General features: G+C 41.7%; 2 protein-coding genes across 4 annotated transcripts; one reads left to right on the forward strand and one right to left on the reverse strand.

Moving 5' to 3' along the window:
- The first annotated feature begins 470 nt into the window (after window positions 1-470).
- slc38a10 (solute carrier family 38 member 10) lies at window positions 471-20,332 on the forward strand. 3 transcript variants are annotated; one of them, XM_085284060.1, is made up of 18 exons: window positions 471-682; window positions 870-1,119; window positions 2,270-2,387; window positions 2,839-2,884; window positions 3,074-3,167; window positions 3,313-3,456; window positions 5,514-5,638; window positions 10,213-10,315; window positions 11,185-11,367; window positions 11,716-11,827; window positions 13,042-13,148; window positions 13,242-13,395; window positions 15,130-15,303; window positions 15,380-15,841; window positions 15,933-16,019; window positions 17,409-17,429; window positions 17,839-17,979; window positions 18,125-20,332. In XM_085284060.1, exons 2-18 carry the CDS (start codon window positions 1,030-1,032, stop codon window positions 19,393-19,395), a joined length of 3,432 nt encoding a protein of 1,143 aa, XP_085140186.1. In that variant the 5' UTR covers window positions 471-682; window positions 870-1,029; the 3' UTR covers window positions 19,396-20,332. The 3 variants fall into 3 exon arrangements, with proteins under 3 accessions (XP_085140186.1, XP_085140185.1, XP_085140188.1); XM_085284059.1 differs by lacking the exon at window positions 5,514-5,638 and adding an exon at window positions 6,377-6,501; XM_085284062.1 differs by lacking the exons at window positions 5,514-5,638; window positions 17,409-17,429 and adding an exon at window positions 6,377-6,501.
- On the reverse strand, window positions 20,322-21,539 carry ndufaf8 (NADH:ubiquinone oxidoreductase complex assembly factor 8). Its single transcript, XM_085284077.1, has 3 exons — window positions 21,238-21,539; window positions 20,605-20,715; window positions 20,322-20,518 (listed from the first exon to the last, which is right to left on the reverse strand). The coding sequence occupies exons 1-3, from the start codon at window positions 21,316-21,318 to the stop codon at window positions 20,498-20,500; spliced, it is 213 nt and encodes a 70-aa protein (XP_085140203.1). The 5' UTR covers window positions 21,319-21,539; the 3' UTR covers window positions 20,322-20,497.
- Between the last annotated feature and the right edge of the window lie 11 nt (window positions 21,540-21,550).

Below are 21,550 nucleotides of genomic sequence, written 5' to 3' on the forward strand. Positions count from 1 at the left end.
TATTCACATTTCAAGTTTTAACTATTTAAATTTTCAGCTTTTTCCTTTCACAAATAGTGAAAAGAACACAAAACACTGCAAACCACAACACAATTAAATATAAATTATAATATGAAAACTAAAAGAACATGCATATTCTCTGTCATATGGACCTGCATGAATAAACTTTCTCAATCCTTTATCATCTGCAACCGAAAATAGTTGTGGATGATTACTATACCTTTCTAATGTTGTTGTCCCTGCCTCTCTTTCTCTCTCTCTGGCTCTGTTCCTGTGCTACTGAGTGTAACTACCGCCCCTCCCCCCTCTGCCCAGCGTAAAGCACAAGGCTCGCGTGCAGAGTGAAGCGGAAAAAAAGTGCGAGAGAGAGGCTGAGAGAAAGAAAAAAAAAAAAAACCACGTGACGGCTCGCGATAAGGAGCCGGCTCGCGTCGTTCACGTCAAAGAGTCGGCTCTAAGAGCCATTTCGTTCGCGAACGACCCATCACTACTCGGCTGCCATCTGTACTTCCTGGAAACGCGTTTAGAAAAACAGCCTTGGTGGACTTACTGCCTTTTTTAATCAACTCGCAGGTTATATACACAAAAAGACGACAGTTGACCTTTAATGTCACAAAATTACCAATGATAACATAAACAGGACAGCGAGGCGGAGGGCGAGGAACAGAAGTGGAAGAGAAAGGTGAGCTAATGAGACTACAGTGGTGCCACTACTAACGGGTCAACCTGTGACTTAAAATACTTTTATCCGGTCGCATTGTAAACATTGAGCTCGGCGGTGTGAATCGGTTTTACTGTAACATTTGAAAGGAAGACAGACTGGAAGTGTGTCGCGGGTTAAGCTCTGTTGTTTCCGTGTTTCCTCTCAGAGCGCCACGTCATTAATCGGCGGATGAGTTTGGTTCCAGCTGTGCGCTGCCGTTTCTGCCATCACTCCTATAACTCCGTTCGCCTGCAGCTTGCTGCTGTCCGGCTTTGCTTGACATTTTCTTACCGAAGGAGCAAGAAGCGTCGCTTAGGAGATTAAAGATGACTGCGTCCAACTCGGGTCTCATCATGAACGTGGTGAACAGCATCGTTGGAGTCAGTGTGCTCACCATGCCCTTCTGCTTCAAACAGGTGAGTCTGCTGCTGCGACGCTTACCTTGCGGGACTTGTCCTTAAGTCTCTCCGAAAATCCCCACTCTCTGTTAAAATATTTGCAGGATCAGAGGGAATGCTCAAATCCCTTTCTCCTCTTTTTGTCATATTAGGTCATAATCTTGTTTCACAAAGTTTTAGTAAGGTACAACAGGTAAACAGGTGTTACTAAGCACCTGAAGTGAACAATGCCTTTATTAATATCATTAGTAACATTAGTAACTTATACATCTTTCATAAGAAAGGGACTGCTGGGAAAAAGATCTGCTGTTACTGCATTCATCTTCTAATTTTTAAAAGGAAAACTCATTTTAACATATTAACAGTGTTATTCACTGTCAGGTAGCTTCATTTTTACCAGTACAAATATAATATATATCAATGTCAAAGGGTTATGTGATTGAATAAGAAGTACATTATTTGCCTCTTAAAGGTAGTAGAGTAGAAGAATAACAACAAAATGAGATATAAAAGTGAATAAGCATGACGGGATATTAATGAGTGACTGTGAGAATCACCAGCTTCCTCAGAATGTCAGTGAGCACTTGGTAAGCAGCATCTCCATCCATCAGCAGCACTTTTCATAGAGAGATGAATTTATATCATCACTATCACTATATGAAATTAGGAGGTGTTTTCATGTGAAGGATTTCACCCTCTGGGGAGCTCAGTGGTGCTCGGTTTCATCAGTGCTCTCCGGGTACTCTGGTTTCCTCGAATGTTAGGTTCTCAGCCTATGACAGCAGGGATGGAGCAGATTTAGCAGATTTATCTTGGAGGATATCTCCACTTTCTATGAACATGTAATGCCTTCACATCGCATTAAGTGCTTTATTACATGATTTTTCTTTTTAGTCAACGAAGCTATTCCCAAATTTTTAACTTTGTCATGCCTTTTTAGCACAACTACATGTTTGGAGCTTGTATTTGTTTTGGCTGTTCCTTTCTGTAGGCCTAGCATCAGAATCTTTTCCAGGGTATACTTGTTTTCCAGCTGGCTGAAGGTTTCCTCCCCCGTATTGTGCTTCTAAGTAGTTTGAAGGAAGAAATATTGTTTAAAGTTTAAGAACGATCTCATTTGAATTGGCTTGAGGACACGCCTGCTAACTTTCCATCTGTCTTCTCACAGTGTGGGATAGTGCTGGGAACTATCCTGCTGTTCTTCTGTTCATGGATGACCCACAAGTCTTGTATGTTTCTGGTCCACACGGCCAGCAGCACCAAACGAAGGACCTATGCTGGACTGGGTGAGCTAAAGTGGCAAACAAGAGAAATATTTACTTGTATTTATTTTGTTCTGTTATGTAATGTTTTCAGTCGCCAGTATGTTTGTGGAAAAGCCTGAATGGTGCCCATTTTAAGCAACAGCTGATTCCTGGTTAAAGTGGCGAAAGAAGTTGTTGCTTGTCACTAGTTCTGCGAACAGTTAATAACTGTTTGCAGAACGTTATTTGCTTATAACTGTTCGCAGAACGTTATTTGCTTATAACAATGTTAGATGACATCAAGTGCAGAAGTGTCAATAACAGTAAAGTAAACAAATCTCTGCCCACAAGGACAATATTTAAGCTGCTTCCATATGTGTTACAAACGATGAATGAGGACATTTAATCTTGTTTGATTGTTAGTTTTATCAGGACGGAATATTTTTAGTGCACTGCATGTTGCTCACACTGATGGCACTTTTATTCTTCGCAGCCTTCCACGCTTACGGGAAACCAGGAAAAGCACTGGTGGAAACGAGGCAAGTTCATTGACAAATTTTAGTTTCTGCCTATCAGTAATACAGTTGTTGGATCACTGGAACATTTTAGATGTTCAGTGGAAACAATGGATCCATTACAATGGATATTTAGATTATGCATTGTAGGTCATGTTTAAAAACACATTTTCACAAGGTTTCTCTTGTCTCTCTCTTTTTGTGTCCCTGCAGCATGATCGGTTTGATGTTGGGGACCTGTATTGCCTTCTATGTTGTCATTGCTGATTTGGGCTCAAATTTCTTTGCTCAGCTGTTGGGTTTACAGGTTTGATATCATGATTTTGTTGCTACTCGCTTCTACTTTTTCATAATTTTAGGCTTTTGCGACCAACACTTGTAAAGATGTTGTGAAAACAGGAAAAATACTGAAACTAAGCAAGTGTGTTGTTTTGTCACTCTGTTGTGTATAGGTGACCGGCAATTTTCGCGTGCTGTTGCTGATTATAGTGTCGCTGTGCATCGTACTCCCTCTGAGTCTGCAGAGGAACATGATGGCCACTCTGCAGTCCTTCTCAGCTATGGCGCTGATGTTCTACACCCTCTTCATGTTCACGGTTAGCCCACTGACACACACACACACACATACATCTAAACTTTACACAGTGCATGTGAATAGGCTGTAGCAGAAATTCTTTTTAGTTGCAGATCTTGAGAAGCAAATAGTTGAAGCATAATTATCAGTAAAAAAGATTAAAAAAGATTGTTTTTGTTGCCTGTCTGTTAGTACAGCAAGTAAAGTACAAATAGATTTAAAGCATGTGTAAGTTGCAGCACAGCTTATTAGCCATGGTTGCTTATTTGATTTTCAAAATGTTATTTGGCCAAGTGGTCGTTTTGTTGTCTTCCCTGTTAATTCTTTCTTACGCGCACCATTGTACAGAGCTGTGACATCCTTGTGCAATGCCATATTGTCTTGCTCCTATTTTTAAAGAGAAAATCTGCATGAAATCATTTGAGACAGAGAACAGTTGCTGCGCTGCTCGTTATAGACCGAAAAAAGGCTCTGCCCTGGGAAGGCACTACTTGGAAATGGCCACAGGAGACATTAAAAGTTGTGTAAATGGAAAGTAAGTGGAGAATAAATGGTCAGTTGCAATAAACATCAAACTCAACTGTAGAACAGAAACTCCCACATATGTCCGATTTATTTTACATATATCAAACTTAAACTTTTGGCTGTTTATGCAGCATGTAAAATGCTTTTTTTTCTTTAAAGACAAAACAGTGTGTGTGCATATCTTTCTGGAGCAGCTAGTCAGCACTGATTGACAGCACCACCACATCAGCTGGCTGCGGTAGTAACTACTGGGACATAGTTTCCTTTAAGAAATCAAAATATAACCTTCAAGTTTGTGAAGTTACATAAATTACAACTTTTGCTCTGTGGCCAAGCCCAATGTTTAAATCAAACTTCACTTCTGGCCACAGTAACTGCATGTCATGCATGTGAAGTTCAGTCTAAATAGGCGTCAGTGCAGCACGGAGCACATTTCTTGCAACAGATTTCAGAATTTTGAACAGTTTCTAAAAGAAGTGCAGTTGTATGCCACGAAGGCGAAATTCAGCAGGAAGAGCGCGTTCACAGTCCGCTGGCAGGGCGGAGATGGCCTGTTGGCCTGCAGGGAGCTATGCACGTTTTCTCCTTTTAACAACAGAGAATGTGGTACAACCGGTCTGTGGGCCAGTCTTGCTTGTGTTGTTGTTGGTCTATCAGGCCAACTCAGAGAAAAGCAAAGTTCTTGCATACAACAAGCCAAACTGTTAAAAACAATGAAAAGTGTCCATTTGAGACACTATCTGTGCTTTGCATACTTTATTTTTTGATCTTTGAAGTTATTTCATGTTTCTCCCATTCGCGATAACCTCCGCTGTTGCTCGCGCCACTATTTTGGCCCACACAACAACACACGGAAGCACGTGTGGTCCGTAAAAACCTCTCTGCACCCCATCCAAGCAAAAACGTGTATGCAGACATGCACTCTGGTGGGACCAGAAATGATGCTTTATGCAGCACGTTCTGATAGAACCGCAGGAGCACGCTGCCATTTGCATTTGCACACAGCCCCCTGCACAAGATGCATTTAGTCTGAAGTGTGGTCAGAGGTGAAAAGTTTGAGTGTAGAAACCATCCAGCAGCAGTTTTCTGGCTCATGTGATTCAACTCATTTACTCTTTAAATATGCACACACAGTTGGTGCGTGCATGTGTGGGTAGCTCTGTTTTACTGACCTGCAGTACTGGTTCCACAGACTTCAAAATGCTGTTTGTACTATTTCTGTGTGATGTGAGTTCTAGCTCTGTGGCATGTCGATAAGGTGGAACAGTGGTGTGGTGTGTGTCCGGCTTTAGATCCAGGCCCGGCCTGGCCCAGACCCCTAACCATCTAACAGTGATGTACCTGCTTCCCTCCCTTTTTCATCCTACCATTAATTGTCCCCCTCTTTCATTTCTCGCCATTGTACTACTTTACTTCTTTCTTTCCCGTCTTGTCTCTCTCGTCCTTCTGCCCACCATCACTCTTTCACTCCACTCTCCTCATCTTTCCGCACCCTTTGTTTGCTCCCTCCCACCCCCTCCTTTTCCACTGCTGTTTCTGCTTCTGGTGCTGTAGATAGTGTTGTCGTCTCTGCGCTACGGCATAATCTCGGGCTCCTGGGTGGAGCGAGTTCACCTGTGGCGCTTCAAGGGGGTCATTCAGTGCCTGCCTATTATCGCCACAACCTTCTGCTGTCACCCGTAAGTAAACCATAGAATCCACCCCCCTCCCCCTCCCCAAAAATATAACATACCACTGTAAGGCGGTGGGGACGGAGAGGGGGTGAGTGAAGGAAGCGCGATGTTTCCCCCGCAGTGTGACACTCCTTACTCCCTCCTCCGACCTACCTGAGCCTTCTTCCTCCTTCTTTCAATCATCCACAATCTCACCTTTGATTGTGATCTGGTCTGAGCCATTTGAGCTCTGTGTGTTTGTGTGTGTGTTTTTGGTGGCAGTAGTAATAAGGCAGAGAACATAGGGAAGTGACAGGCTCATTTTTGCTGCCCTCCACCTTCAGTCCTGGTCTGTGTGGGTGTGGCAGGTTTTCCTTTGGGATCTTATCAGGTGCTGTGAGGAGCAAGACAGAGCACATGCTGATGAAAACCTATGAATTAGTGTTTGTCTACATATTCCTTTCATATGCCTCTTATTTCTTGCAAATTTATGATTTTTGCTTTTATTCATTTTGTATCATCTTCATTACTCCAGTTTTTCCACTACAGCAGGTTTTGTTCAGTGTGGGATTTCCTGTCACGTCTCTTTGTTATTTCCAGCTCTTCATTTTCTCTGGTTTTTCTCTCCCCATTTATTACTTTCATTATCTGTCTGTGAGCCATAAGCGAGGGTATTGTTCCCATTCTTCTTTTCACTCTTTCCCCAACTTTTCTCCATTTGGTTTGGGCTGTAACTCCCCCTTCCCCCCGCCTCCTTCCCCTCAGATGGTGCTGTCCTCGTTCAAACATGGGCTGCTCAGCGGCTGGTGGCTAGGGCACATCAATATGGTGCGCTGGGAGGGTGTGTTTCGCTGTCTCCCCATCTGTGGGATGGCCTTCGCCTGCCAGTCGTAAGTACTCCTCCACCTGTGCAGGATCACATGATGAAAGTAATGTCAACCACGACTAAATAGAATTCTGACGTTGGAAGCTCAGTGACCTATAGTGAACGTTCGATATTAGTCTTATAAATATGTGCAGTGTAACTCCCAAAACGTGGGCTTTTCCGCTCTTCCACACAGGGAACTAAATGTTTTATCGCTGCATGTAGAGAAAATTTCACAATTGGTGCATGAATACTCACAGCATTTTTTTTTTAAAGCCACAGTGGAGGATTTGGGGTAAAGAGAAACAGATTTGTGGTGGAGGTGGTTGATAAGGCATCGCTATTTGTAAAAAGAAGCTGCTTTTGTTGCTTAGATGTGCTTTCTTTAGTTTTAACCATCTGCGCTTACTTTTCGCTTTGTGTTTTCTAATTCAGTCAGAAAATGACGGAATCTGACACAGAAGATGAGCGGACACTTATAAGAAAAAATAAAATCAAGTGGATGGTTTAGATTTGCAAAAGCTGCAAAGTACTGGATGCTTTTTGAGAGGGAAGGCATGTTGGATTTTTGAAGCTGACTATGCATTAGCTGCTGTCTATAAATATGCACCAGAGGTGTTGAAATATATGGCTATTGATGATAATCATGACATACAGAAGAAGCAATTGATAATATATGTGAGCAATCCATCACTAGCTTCTTCTTGCCTACACATATTATGCATTTTTAAAGTGAGGTGGTCACCTTACTTTAATAATCCATGAATTTTTCTGTAGCTGTGATAACGTCTCTCTTACACGCAGAGAGAGATTCACGTTCCACAACAATCGCACTAAATCAAACTGCGATGCTCACACAGGGAGAGTTAAGCTGTTGAGGAATTAATTCTTAATTTAGCTTCCGCGTTGTTGCCTTCTTGTGCCGCTGCTCCTCCTCTCTCCTCTGCATTCGTCAGCTAACACTAACGCCACACGAGACTCCGTTATTGTGCTTTAAGTCGCAGGTTTCTTCAGTTTGTTACTCACCTGATCGAGTCACAGCAGTCTGGTGCTCTAGTTAAAGTGCACTTTAAATAAAGTACCCCGCCTCTTAGCAAATGACAGCTGGAGTAGACTCGGGGAGCCCCAGTGATCCGGAATTGGATAAGTGGTTAAGGATAAAAGTGAATTCTTTTGGCCTTGATATTCATGTGGTGAACATCTGATATCAACCCTAATATTAGCGAAAGTGAAAAATGATGGGGGAAAATGAGGTGTTCTTTTCACTTCCCAGCAATGTTTTATTAAGAAACGTGTTAGTGTAAAGACCCTGTTTGACTCCAGACCGCTGTGTGCCCAGCTGTGATGCTATACCACTACATGTAATGGTAATAATGTATTTATTAGGTCAAAAGAGCTAGCAAAGTTTGAGCGTCCTATCGGTTGGGCTCTTATATATAATGAATGCTGTGCTGCAGTCTTTACTAACAGTAAATAATAGGAAGGTTTCCAACACAGCGTTTGCATGCTGTTCACAATGCTCACTGGTTTATTTTCACTGATCACAGCTTCTTCTTCTTTACTGCCTCCATTTTCACTCATTTGCATGCTTTGTCACTGCCTCTTTTTGTCCTGTCCTCTACGCTTCAGTGCCCACTCTGGGCGTGCAGTGAGCTGAGCGGGTGGTTCAGCTCACTGCACCAGTATCCTGTTAGACATGAATGTCTAACAGGAGCAAGTTAATCTTTGGTGCTGGAGAGGGCTGTAGGGTGTTACGGTGAGGTCATCAGGGGCCAGATGTTTGGGTGGTGGCAGTGTATGGTTTTGTTTTGTGCGAGAAAGAGTGAGGTAAGTGATAGAAGTGGGCGACTGTAGCCTTGGGAGTGAAACAGGACTTTTTAATTAATGTAATCACACAAAGCTAACATAACATTATGGTATGGCAGACAGGCGTGATCATTAGCAAGCGAGGTGTGCATGTGATCCAACAAGAAGAAAGTATGAGCTTGTATGTGTTTATGTGTGCTTCCTCCGTCGTCCCACTAGTAGTGCTGAGTGATATTTGGCATGGCGATTTCTTGGCCTGTGGTAAGGCTGAGCGAGGCAAGCGCTCCGTTAGGCGGCAGGCAGCTTAAGCCAAACCACTAATCAACACATTGGACTGCCGCCATCTCACAGACACACTGATGTATTCACAGGCTGATTAAACAGCTCTCAGCACATTGGATTTTTATTACATTCATGAAATGTGTTTACTTTCAGTTAAAACATTACTTAACATCACCATTATGATGGGATGGGAGCTGGCCCTGTTGTTTTTTGGCTGAGCGTCTGAACAGCGAGGAGCAGTTAGCTCATAATAGAGGGACATAAGAAAAACATGTATGGCAGAAACATCTTTCTATGATGCTACTGCTGGTGTGTTTTCCAGTCCCATTTAATGACACTGTCTTCCACACACTCACTTCTCCCACAGTCAGTCTGCATCATATTTGAGATTTCATTGTGTTTAAGGACTAGCCTCCGAGTCAGGTCTATTGAGCAACCATTAGATGCTTTTGCACTGCGCTTGCAGTATAACGTTTTATTTAACATTGGTTATAACATTAACTGGTTTCCACATTAAACAAGCACAAGGAATGGCATCATGCTAGCTAATAAAACCGAGTGTGTGAACAGAGAGTCAGGCAAAGGGAGAACAAAGGCCAGTGAAAGTTATGGTTTCTCTCTCTCTTCTGTCTTTCGCCTCTCACATGTATAAGAGAAAGGGAGGGAGAGAGAAAAAGGAGGCGAGTAAAAAGAGTCTGCCAGGAAAGTTTATAATGCTCTAAAACCTGTCCAGCCACTTGCAGTTATATATAAAGCCTGTAAATTCACTGGTTAATGTGCCGATGGTCCCCTCCACACTCCCACACTCGCCTTAAAGCACAGGACAGGAAGTGATGAAAGGAGGTCGACACCTGTGTTAATAGACGAGCATTTCAGCCTCAGCCGGCCTTCACTACTGTCACCCATACTGTGTCTCTCACACACACAAACACATATGCAGTGGTATCTAGACAAACACTTGTGCATACCGTACATCACTACCACTCCCATTACATTACTTTCATCTACTGCCATCGTGAGAAATGACTGCAATAAAAAAATAAAACTTTAAGCATGAATTGATATTAATATGAATTAAGATTCATATTCTCAATATGAAGATTCCAATTGTTGAAAAACCTTCATTTATATGATGATGTATGATTGATTGAGTCGAATGACTTTTTAAAGTAGTTTGATTACATCTAAGTAGAAGATTGAAGTATTAATTTCAAATGTTTATTGATAATTGCATTGCATTCATATATTTTTAATGGGCTAAACAAAGAAGATGAAATCGTGTAGATTAAACCATCCAGTGTTAGTTGGATATTGACAAGGACATGAGGGAAGAGATGCATCATTTGATTACTGAGCATCGCAAATGGACCCCCATATGGCTGCTTAATAAAGGAACGCTACAGAGCGGTTTCTAAATTTGAAGTAAGTGGCCGTGAAGACTGTCATATTGCCAGCTGTTTGGGGGGACAAAAATCAAATGAAACATCTGTAGGACTACGTTCCTCGATCTCCCTGCTAGAACTGTTGCATTGTAGAATTTGTATGTCTGATAATTCAGACAGTATAAGATCACATTGCAACAATAGTGTTGTGCCATGCAGTATACAGGGTGTTTTTGTTTTGTTTTTTGGCTTACTATCTCTTACAGGCAAGTGCTACCAACCTACGACAGCCTCGATGAGCCGTCTGTTAAGCGCATGAGCACCATTTTCACTTCATCTCTCAACGTTGTTACCATCTTCTACATCACAGTGAGTGGAATCACTCTTTCTCAGTTGTGTTCACATCACTCCTATTTTGTAATATTAAAGAGTATCTGAGTTTACTTATCTTAAAATTTTAACAGGTCACTGCCAAAAAAGCTAATGACATGAGTTCACTTTTTTTAATGTCTTTTAATGGGATTAGATTACACAATATCAGACTAATCTGGATGGTGTAAGGCATTGATTTGAATCTGGAGCTTGCAAATCAGTCAGTTATTCATAGACTGTATATAAAAGATGCAAACAGCTACCTTAACTTCACTCACTAGTTACCAAAGACCCGCTGAGTTTTAGCCATTGCTCTCTTGCTGTTTTTAAAACCGGATGTGACAAAAAAAATTAGGTCTTGAGGCACTTCCACACCGGCTTCATGTTTCAGACACTGAGGCTACATCAGTCTTGTACATACTGCCTCTGGTCTTTATGGACAAAACTTGCACTGTATCTTGTCCTGAGAGAAAGACTAGCATGTTAGATTTTTGCAGTCTTTCATGATGGTTTTGTCACTTCTGTGAGGGAAACATGATGAAGAGAAAGAGCAGTGACATTGTCCTGCATGTAAGTTGGTAAGCGTGATTAATCAGAGAGCAACATTTAGTCTGTCATAGGTCTCACTCATGAAACAACAAGATTTTATGACCTCTATATAAACAACAACAATGTGTATTCTGAGCTTAGCATCCTACAGTACACACTCTTGATGGAGTTTCTGGTATTTTATATTATTTATGGCAGAAATGTGTCTTTATCCTGATATTAAAACAGTCTTGATGGCTGATATTGGCATCAGAAACTATAAAAATTCCTCCTTCTTTTTGCTTTTCCCCAAACACCATGCTTGGTTCTGTCTCCAGGTGGGTTTCTTTGGGTACGTCAGCTTTACAGAGAACATCGCAGGGAACGTGCTGATGAACTTTCCATCCAACCTGGTGACAGAGATGATACGCGTTGGTTTTATGATGTCTGTAGCTGTTGGATTTCCCATGATGATCCTGCCCTGCCGCCAGGCCATCAACACTATGCTTTTTGAGCAGCAAGTGAGTTCAGATATACTCAGACGCTCCCTTTGTCCTCTACATTTTAAAAAAGAAAGTCTTAATGCTTGTTTGCTTGATGGTTTTCTCACTTTACTGAATTGTTAATAGTAGAGGGATGAGAATTTGGATACAAATTAGATTGTGAAAGAGGACCTCCCATTCTTTCTTTCATGCAGTTTGAAGATGCATTTAGAAGTTTTTCGTGTAAACACAAACAGCAGGTGTTTCCCTGCTGTGCGCAGCATAAATGTATTGAATCTGTAATCAGTTTGTAAATGTGAGATTTGTTACATCACTAAATCCCCTCTTTAGCTCTTTTTTTTCTATCTTACCATTTTTGTCTTACAGCAGAAGGATGGGACATTTGCCGCTGGGGGTTACATGCCTCCTCTGCGCTTCAAGATGATCACCCTGTGCATTGTGTTTGGCACTATGCTGGGGGGCATTCTCATCCCCAACGGTACGTCCTTTTTGTGTGTGTGTGTGTGTGTGTGTGTGTGTGTGTGTGTGTGTGTGTGTGTGAGAGTGTGTGAGTGAGTGAGTGAGTGTGTGTGTGTGTGTGTGTGTGTGTGTGAGTGAGAAAAATTGGTTGTGGATTGCATGGACTAAAATAAAATGGTGTGTGTATGTGTGCTGCTCGCTGGAGGTCTTAAGGTGCATGTGTTCCTTTATGTGGGCGTAGCTGGGGAGCTTTACGATGTGTGTGAATGTGACTTTACGAGTCAGTGACTGTCACACTCTAACACAGTCCTTAAATCAGGGCCCTTACTTTTATCTCCTTTTAGATGGGCAGACAGGAAGATAGGGCTATTATTCTCCCGGACTCTTTCTCACACACTCGCACACAAACAAACGTCCAGTACACACCAGTATTGGCTCTCCGTCAGCTTCCTTAAGTCCTTGTCTCTCTCACAAAACGCTCCAAAATTGCATAGATGTAAAGGTTAGCATTATTTTGTGTTTTGTCCACCCACTGTTTGTTAAAGTTTTGATTGGGTGAACACGGAGACACACACAGAGCCGGTCAGATTGGCTCTTTGTGTATTTAATCAGGCTAATAGACTGCGGAGAAAGGAGGTAAGGACCCTGGGGGGAATGGGCACTAAATCTGAGGGAAACAATATGGTGTCCGTCCTCTAGATGAACGATGGGTTTCCGGGCTTGACGCCCAGTAGGCCCATTCGTTGTGACTTGGGTGTGGCCACGGCTCGCTGCTGCCAGCAGCAGTGTGCCACGGATGGCGTCTGTGAGGGGCCGTTATGAATCCAGTTTGTAATGAGGAGCCCAGATCTGGGACTCTAGCAGTCTTTTTTCACCCAGTCTTTTTTTGGCACAAAGAAACAGAACCAGTGCACTGAAACAGACAGAAACGCTTCAGCTCTGGTAACGTTGGTGTCATGTTGATTTAACAGTGTTTAGGTTGGTTTAATTAAGTTTTCATTGTACTGCAACATCTGGGGAGGCACACCTTGGATCTCCAGATCATTTTCCTGTTAGTTTAGTTGTTGTACCACTTGTCGAGCTAACTTTTGTCCAGTTTGTTATAACCATTTCAGACATTTAAGCTAACTCTTTCAGCACTCTATCCATTAACATTTGGTGAGCACCTCTGTTTTGGAACTAGTGCACTACAGGCCCGCAGATTTTTTATTAAACCGGTTTTCCTGTCTTTAGTGGAAACTATTCTGGGTCTGACTGGAGCCACCATGGGCAGCCTCATCTGCTTCATTTGTCCTGCTCTCATCTACAGAAAGATCCAAAAGAACAGCATCATTGCTCAGGTTAGAAGCTTTGAATCTGCACTTTTCCAGTATATTTATTTGGGGAAAATATTTTGTCTGACAATTTGTTGTTCTCCACTTCCTGTCCTGTAGCTGGTGCTTTTTGTTGGTCTGGGCATCCTGCTGATCAGCACCTTTACCACTCTCTCAATTTCGGCCAGTAGCCCCGGTCCAAGGATCCAACCTCCTCCTCCTGCACCTGGCAAGAACAGCCAGCAAGAACTACCAGACATCCCTGAACTGCACGGTAAAGATCGCGAGTTTCTGTAATGGCTGGCAATCACTTAGGAACTAGATGGGCTGTAAATGAAAGTGGTTTACTAATGAGCCATGGAAACATTTACCTCAGTGGGCCAGAGCCGGAGCTGTCTGTAGCATCTGAGATTGGACAGCAGAGTTGCATGTAATTATTTCCTTTAAAATGCACCAGCAGTACAAGAGACATGTTTGTTTCTTGTCTTATTTTTAAAGTCACAGACTGCTCGCAGCACCTTGAAGGCGCATTGTAAAGAGAATGTGAACCAGTAGCAAAGGGCCAGTGAGACTAAAACAAAAGCACAAAGCCACGGCAGAAGAAAGGCTTTCTTTTATCTCTCGGAGAAGAAAAGATGGAGACAGACAGAGTGACTGGTAGACAGACAGGCAGGGTGAGGAGATAACCTCTTGATAATATCTGAAAGCAGTGTTGAGTGCTTGACACTGATGAAGCGAGATTGATGCCCTTCAAACTCCAGCAATTTCTCTCCACCCCTCTACCTCTGTTCATTTCTCCTGCCACCCCCCTCCAAACCTCTTCCCCCCCAAAATACATTGTCTACACCCCCTTTCTCCCCGCATATCTCACATGGCAGCTATAAAATGCCTGCAAGCGCTGGCTGTATAAAAGGAAATGGGGTGTGGGGTGATGATGATATGGGTTTGGGGATAAATGAAAAAAAAATGGAGACGAGACCCAGAGGAAACCTTCTGAGCTGATGTTTCCAGTTTTAGGGTGAAAGAAGAAGAGCATGGAGGGAGTCCTGACAGTTAATCATCCTCAGCTCTCGTGGTCTTTTCTTACTGTGCAGTTCCTTCTTGTTCACTCCCATCCAGAAACTCTCATTTGTGGATTTTTGTTTTTCCCTCCCAGCTTTGCTTCACACTAAACTCACAAGAGCCAGGATAAAAACTTGTTTTCTTTCTGCCACACTCTGATATCATTTCTCTCTCCCGTCACCCTCATTAATTCGACACATCACTGATGCCAGTCTTGCCATTTTCAGTATTTGCTGCCCCCTAGTGGCTGTACACGTCCAAAACCAAAAATGTCCATATTTTCAGATGGCATTTGGTATGAGAATTATAGCACCAAGAAATGAAGTCTAAGATTAACTGTTTTAATCTTAGACTTTTAATCAACTAAATGTCATAAGACTATAGTGGGCTAAAATCTAAAGTTGATTCGGTTGACTAAAAGATAAAGTGTAAAGTTTGTCATGTTTTTACCGGTGATGGTTGCTCCACACAGTTTACAAAGCAGCTTATTTTTCTTATTTTTGAAATCTGGCTATGTGTCGTGTTTTCTTTTCCTCCCAAGTGAATATAATCAGGGAAATAAACAAAAGAACCTGTACTGTTACCTGGGGGCAGATCAAATTTTTGTTTAGCCTTGTTCCAAAAAGAGAACTTCTAATTGGATCACTAAACTCATCCCAGCCTTATTCGCAACTTAATTAGTTCTGATTTGATCTCGTCTCTCCAGAAAATTTTCAACTCATTTTTAATCATTGACGAAAGTGTCAATACATTCGATCACAGATTTTGTCCTCATATATTTGTCTGCATAAATTTTTGTTTACCTATCGTCTTGTTTGTGTCAGAAAACTGTGATGAAAATATGGGGATATCTTGGGATGATATCTGGCATTAGATTAGCTGACCATAGTGAAACAGTAGAACAGTAGCATTAATGAGACGTTCCATTTTTTGCACCTACATGCAGACAACCCTGCAAACAAGAAGCCAGTGGAGATAGAAAAGCCTGACAATCATCTGCCTGTGGAGGTGGTGCAGCCTGTGGAGCGGGACCCAGGTGAGCCCCCCCAGATTAAAGGACCAGTTGATCTATCGAAGGAGAAGAAGGACGAGGAGGTGCAGTTGGATCGTCCTGATGCGGGTAAGGAAACTGAACCAAAATCGGAACATTAACTGGATGTCGAACTTGTAAGGATTACCATTTCTTATTTATCCAGGTGTGGCAGTGCCAGAGGGAGAGGCCCATCGTCATGAACCACCCATTCCTCATGACAAAGTAATGGTAGACAGAAGAAAGAACATTGCAGAGCTGAAAGATGAAAACAAACAACCTGTTGCTGCAGAAGGTGTTGAAGAAAACCCTCTAAGAGGCAACGAGCAAGATTTCGAGAATGCTTTGAAAGTGGAAAACAAAGATGACAAGGTTGATGAAAAACCTGCAAAAGAAGAGGATCTGGGTGGAGGTGAAGTCTTGTCGAACGAGCTGGTTGATAAGCCTGTTGCAGAAGCAGGCAAAAAGTTGGAAGTTGCCCCATTAAAGGAGGGTGAGAATCTCAACGCTGTTAAAGAGCCCCTTGCAGATAATGCAGGTGTAGTGGCCAATCAGGCTGCAGAAGCCAATCAGGATGCAGCAGCCCAAGTCCATAAAGTGGGGAAAGCTGCAGATGCTGCAGAGAAAGGTGAGCATTTCAAGCTGTTTAACTGTTGGTTAAGCAAAATGATGAAAAAGGCGTTCTAAGAGAGTGTTTGTGATATGTAATGACCTTTAAGCTCCACCTGCTGAAGGAGAGCATCGCCCTGCTGGAGAAGAGGCTCCAGCTGCTGAAGGCAAAGATGCAGCAGATGACAAGATGGAAGGTAAGTGGAGTAGACATGTTCAATAAAATTCAAAGTTAAATTCATTTATTTAGTAGCTGCCAATTTTTTCAGCATGTTGTGAAAAACCTTAATCACGTCCACATTTAAAAATCAGCCTAAATCAATTTGCACTCGCATTTATAGTGGCTGATAGTTTTTTTTTGTAAACCATGACCTGCTCTCGGTCGGGGGAAATGCCCTCACATTTGTGCAGACACAGACTTGGGTTTTTATTTTATATTAATAGTTTGCTAAAATGTGGTCCAGGCTTTCCTTATCTGTGTCACTGTGTAACACTGACATACTAAGTTTGTAGCAGAGCTTGCTAAGCATGGAAAGAGCTGCTGCCTGAATGGAATCCAGATGCACCCTAATTGTCCCACTAGAGCCACTTCCGCCAACTCTGACTTTAAATTGCTTCCGCTATGAGAAACACATACGAGACGTTCTCTTGTTTCCAGCAAGACTCAATACAAGAGTCTCCATGCATTCACTGCATCTGACAAGCTGAAGACCTAGTGAATCACCTTTATGCCACAACATTGTCCCAACATTAATGGGAAAATCCCAGTACATTTATCTTTATATTTATATTCTTCTAATTTTCAAATATCAAATATTTTCTTACAAAATCACTTTGCTGAAGTTAAGACGTGTTTAAGGCAGCAGGTGTGTTGGTGTTGGTTATATTTAGAAGACGATTTGTTGTTTTTAGCAGTTTCCAGCTCTTAGAGAGCTGTACTGGATGTATGTAGCCAATGTTGATTCGCTAATGTGGTATCAACTGACCAATCAGAGCAGACTGAGCTTTCCAGAGGCAGGATTTGAAGAGACTGGAGGTAAAACGTTGTTTCAGAGTTCCTGCTGCAGGAAAATCAGCATGTGAAAAAATGTGTTTTTGAACATTAAAAATGTCAAACTGGTAAAATTGTGAAACTTTAACTAAGTGATATATGAGGACTTTATTTAAAAATGAAATGCTGGACTTTAAAAAAAAATCCAAATATGAAGTCAGGTTACAGGAAAGGCTCAATAAATAAATAAATAAATAAATAACAAACACTTAATTTAACCTCTTTGTTTTCTGGGTGGGAGAGTGCAGTATTCCTCTTATTGGCTAATTTAGACTGCTATGTAGCCCACTTCCTCTTTCTTTTCTCCTGCTTCGCTTGTTTTATCTTAATGATCCCTTCTTGCCTATTATTCCCTGTTTGATGGTGTTAAAAAAGAAAAAGAAGTACAGATGTTTCCTCTCACTTCTTGACTTAGCTCGATCCTCTTTTTTGGCTTTTGTTGACTTTCTCATTCTGTTATTCTGTTGTTTACTTTTGCCTTCTCTTCCTTTTTTCTCCATCTTTTCTTTCTGTCTCTGCTGGACTCCTGTCGCAGTGATAAAAAAGCTGGTTGCAGGTATGAACTCCCTCTTGCCTCTTCTTCAGGTTATCTCAATCTGTCTGTCACTCAAATTTTTAAACATTTACAAAATGGCTCATCTTTTTTTTTTTTTAAATTATTGCTTATACAGTTGTGTGTGTTTTATGTTTGTGTGTGTTTATATTTAAACTTAATACTAGTAAACTAAAAGCACCCACTCACATTGCCTGTTAACATAATCTGTGTCCACACCTGCCTGTTTAAGGCTACAGTCTAGAAGAGCGTGTTAACTGGAAGTAGTAGATTATTAACTGTTTCCTGTCTGCCCCCCTCACCCCCAGAGTCTGGCCCTAGTTTTATTAAGCCTCCTAACTAATGCCCTGTTCTCTGAACAGGTCGTTACTTATTTTAATTAAATGTTTTTGAATGGTTTGTTTCCATGTAGAGGGTCAGCTGGACCACGCGGTGCTTCTGCAGGTCATTAAGGAGCAACAAGAACAACAGAAAAGGCTTCTGGACCAACAGGAAAAACTATTGGCTGTCATAGAAGAACAACACAAGGAAATCCACCAGAAACAACCTGCTGGTGTGTATATACCTTCTTTTTTTTTTTTTTTTTTGTAGTCATGACAACTTGTAAAGAAAACACAACTTAAATGTGGCCCATTTAAGTTAAGGGCCACATTTAAGTGGTGGCCCTTAACTTAAATGTAATGTTTTTGCATTTAAAGGGGGCGCTGCTGAAGGCGATGGTGAGAAAGGCATCCAAGGACAACCAGAGATGATGGAAGGTGGAGCAGCAAAACCTAAGGAGTCTGGACTGGAGCAGCCCAAGGAGGGAGCTGGAGCTCCACAGGCTGGAGGAAATGAGGCTCATGCTCTGGCCCAGAATCAAGCTCAGGTTGAAGATAAAGGTGCTGAAGCTAACCCTGCAAAAGTAGCCGTACCAGCAGCTTACAAGGAGGATGCAAATGTTGCGCTCGCAGGAGAATCACATAAGGAAAGTGAGGTCGGGGCGAGGGGAGTGCCATTGGGGAAGCAAAAACTTGAACCTGTAGCTCAGAATGATCAGTTACCAGAAGAAGAGGCAATTGAAAAACTTAAGAAAGAAATGGTAGGCAAAGAAGATCAGGCAAAACAAGGAAAAGAACGGCTGGAGAGGGAAATGAAGGAGAAGCTAGCCAGGGAAGAGGAGTTAGAGAGGGAAAGATCAGAGAGAGAAAGGATAGAGAAAGAAGTTCAGGCACGATTAGAAAAAGAACGGCTAGAAATGGAGAGAAAAGAAAAGGAAAGGCTAGAGGAAGAAAGGATAGAAAAGGAAAGACAGGAAGTGGTGGCCAAACAAGAGTTGGAGAGGGAAAAGATAGAGAAAGAAGTTCGAGAAAGGCTGGAAAAAGAACGACTGGAAAGGGAAATAAAAGAGAATCTGATCAGAGAGCAAGAGCTTGAGAAAGAAAAAGCATTAAAAGAGAAACTTGCACGCGACAAAGCTGCAAAAGAGCGATATGAGCAGGAGCTGCAGAAAGCGGACAATGAAATACTTGATAAAGCAAAGAAAGAGGAGGCATTGCAGGAGGCTCAGGAGAGGCTGCTTCAGCTGCAGCAGGCCATAGAAGCTCAAAATGCTGGAAAAGCTGCACAGGGGGGCAAGATAGATGATGGTGAGGCTTTGAAGAAAGGAGGACGAGACCTCAAAGAGAAAGCTGCTGCTCAGCCAGAACCCGGAGAAGGGGAGGAAGATGGCGAGGTTCACCCCCAGGGCTCCCACGAGAAAGTTAGGAAGCAGGGAGAGATAGATCTGAAGCGGAGGCGTAGGTCACTTGGAGAGGCTAGAGGGCCCCTGGAGGACACTGAGGCGTCCAGGGGGGTTCCAGGGTTGGAGCCCCTGCTGGAGCTGGGGGGGCAAGATCTGCACGCAGCCCTGGAGGGGCAGCTACTGGCTGGGGCAAGGCTACACACACGGCAGATTAAACAGGCCTCAGAGGATGAAGAAGCTAAATAACACACACACATTCTTATTTAGCGGTCAAACACATACTGTAGACCTGCAGAACCTCTAATACTGTGGACCGTGATATTGCTGCCTTACATTCTCTTTTGCCTTTGGAGTTGTTAAGAAGTGGACTGTGTTGTTTTTCTTGATACTGTGTAATCTGCCAGGAAGCCAAAGTCTTTATCAAAGAGCAAAAGTGAATGTAAATATTAACTTATTTTTGTTTCCAGAGAAAATTTTGAAGAGGTCATTGTTTAAAGTGTACATACATCTATGCAATTACCTTTCTGTGGAGTGTTTTTGAAAAGGACGCTATTCGTATTTGAGTCACATGTACTCCTTTTGTTATTCAGTTGTTCCTTGGTCTTTGTAAATGTTGTAAATGCTTTTAAATGTGATCCATGTATTTTCTTATAGAACCCAGTTACCCCAAATTTAATGTACTGTGGCTTCAGGCCCTTTGATAGTGTTTTTGCTTCATGCTTTCAAAATGAGGTATTTAACTACACGCTGGAGTTTTGAGATATAGAGTAGCCTTACTATTTCCATAAACTGTGGACAGCAGAGCAGCTCGAACCAGACAACCTGGATCAATACCTGTAGTTTCTAATCATTCCATCTTTATTCCTAGTATTTCTTCCAGGTTGATTTATTAGTGCCTTTCACTTAACATACTACAGCGTATATTTTATTCAAACAAAATGTGTTTTTTTTTCCCCTCAATATCTGGTCTTTTTCTTCCACTAAATGATCTTATTTGAAGATATAATAATGGAAGGTATTTTGGACTTCTGTATTGTCTTTCATTGCCTAGCACTTCAACATATTGGACCTTTGCTTTATAAAAGAGGCTATTTTTGTGACTATTTTTCTACATGCATGTTATTTCTGTACATTTTGCTGATAAAAATTAATAAAGATCATATATCGAAACATCAAAGTCAGGGTTTTATTTATTTACACACAGACACGCACAGGTTTTCACGTTAAAGACTACGGCAGTTCTTAATGGCTTATCTCAACCACACCAACGTGAAAAACTTCTTAGCATCAAAAGTCAGTCAACTTGGTCTTCTTGAGATTGGTCCAGATAAGCCTGGATGATTTCCATTCATCTGGCTCTTTTTTTGGCCTGTAATAAAATCAAATATATAAATAGGTAAATGGATAACATTAAACAGAACTTTCAGTGTGACAGTTGCTGACACTGGCACTTACTGCATTGGTAAAGCAGATCTTCAGTGCTTCAAACTCTTTGGCACACAGATCCTTCCTCAGCTCCTGTGTGCCTGTTGTGGTAGCAGCAACACACTTTCCATACACTGCTGCCTGAATAACACACAAATTAAAACGTCACATGAAGCACATTTGTTAATGTAATAAATAACTGCATTACTTGGACCAATGTTTTATTAACAAATGTACCCATTTTTATTAACTTAATTTCCACTGTTTGTTTATTAAGAATTGGCACATTAACTTTATTGCCAAAAATTCACCAGAAGCTAAACCATGCTCTAAAATGTTAACTAGGTAAATCTAGTAATAAAAAATAATAATACAATACAAACAAGTGCTTATGTGTGCTTTAAAGAATAATTAACTGGTAGGTCTTTTTGTAAACTACATCTTGAGATAATAAAGTACATGGCAGCACGTGTATATTGTTAAAAGCTTAAATGAGGAAATATTTTGGATGTCCCCTACTGGGAGCTGCTGTAGAGATGGCAGCTGGCTTTGATGGGAGAGGCAGCTAAGTTTATTCATATCTAATGAGAAGAAGAGAGGTTCCAGAGTTGAACCCGTTCAAAGGATAATCTACCAAGCAGTATTTTTCCACCATGTACTTACCTCGTTCGCACACTGTGCAAAAAGTTCCGGGAAAAGTCTCATTTTCTCCCTAGTGCGACTCCAGACATTTGACCCAGACATGCTGTTCAGGCGTAAATAGATTTGTTTTAATATCTGGTAAATTTTTTAAGTCAACGATTTTAAAAAAAAACGAAGCAGCAATATTTTCGTGTCAAATAGTTTCTTAAAACCTCTGACAACTCAAAAGAACCGAAATTATTTTTATCATACAACTAACAGACGGAGCTCCGGTGAAAACCCTGGGCAGCGCCATGTTGACGACTGTTTACGCCCATAAAAAAATCTGAACTAT

The sequence above is a fragment of the Mchenga conophoros genome, linkage group LG8, assembly GCF_057382185.1.
Source record: "Mchenga conophoros isolate Kocher_MC1m ecotype Shallow Benthic linkage group LG8, M_conophoros_male_GT1.1, whole genome shotgun sequence".
Classification (NCBI taxonomy): Eukaryota; Metazoa; Chordata; class Actinopteri; order Cichliformes; family Cichlidae; genus Mchenga; species Mchenga conophoros.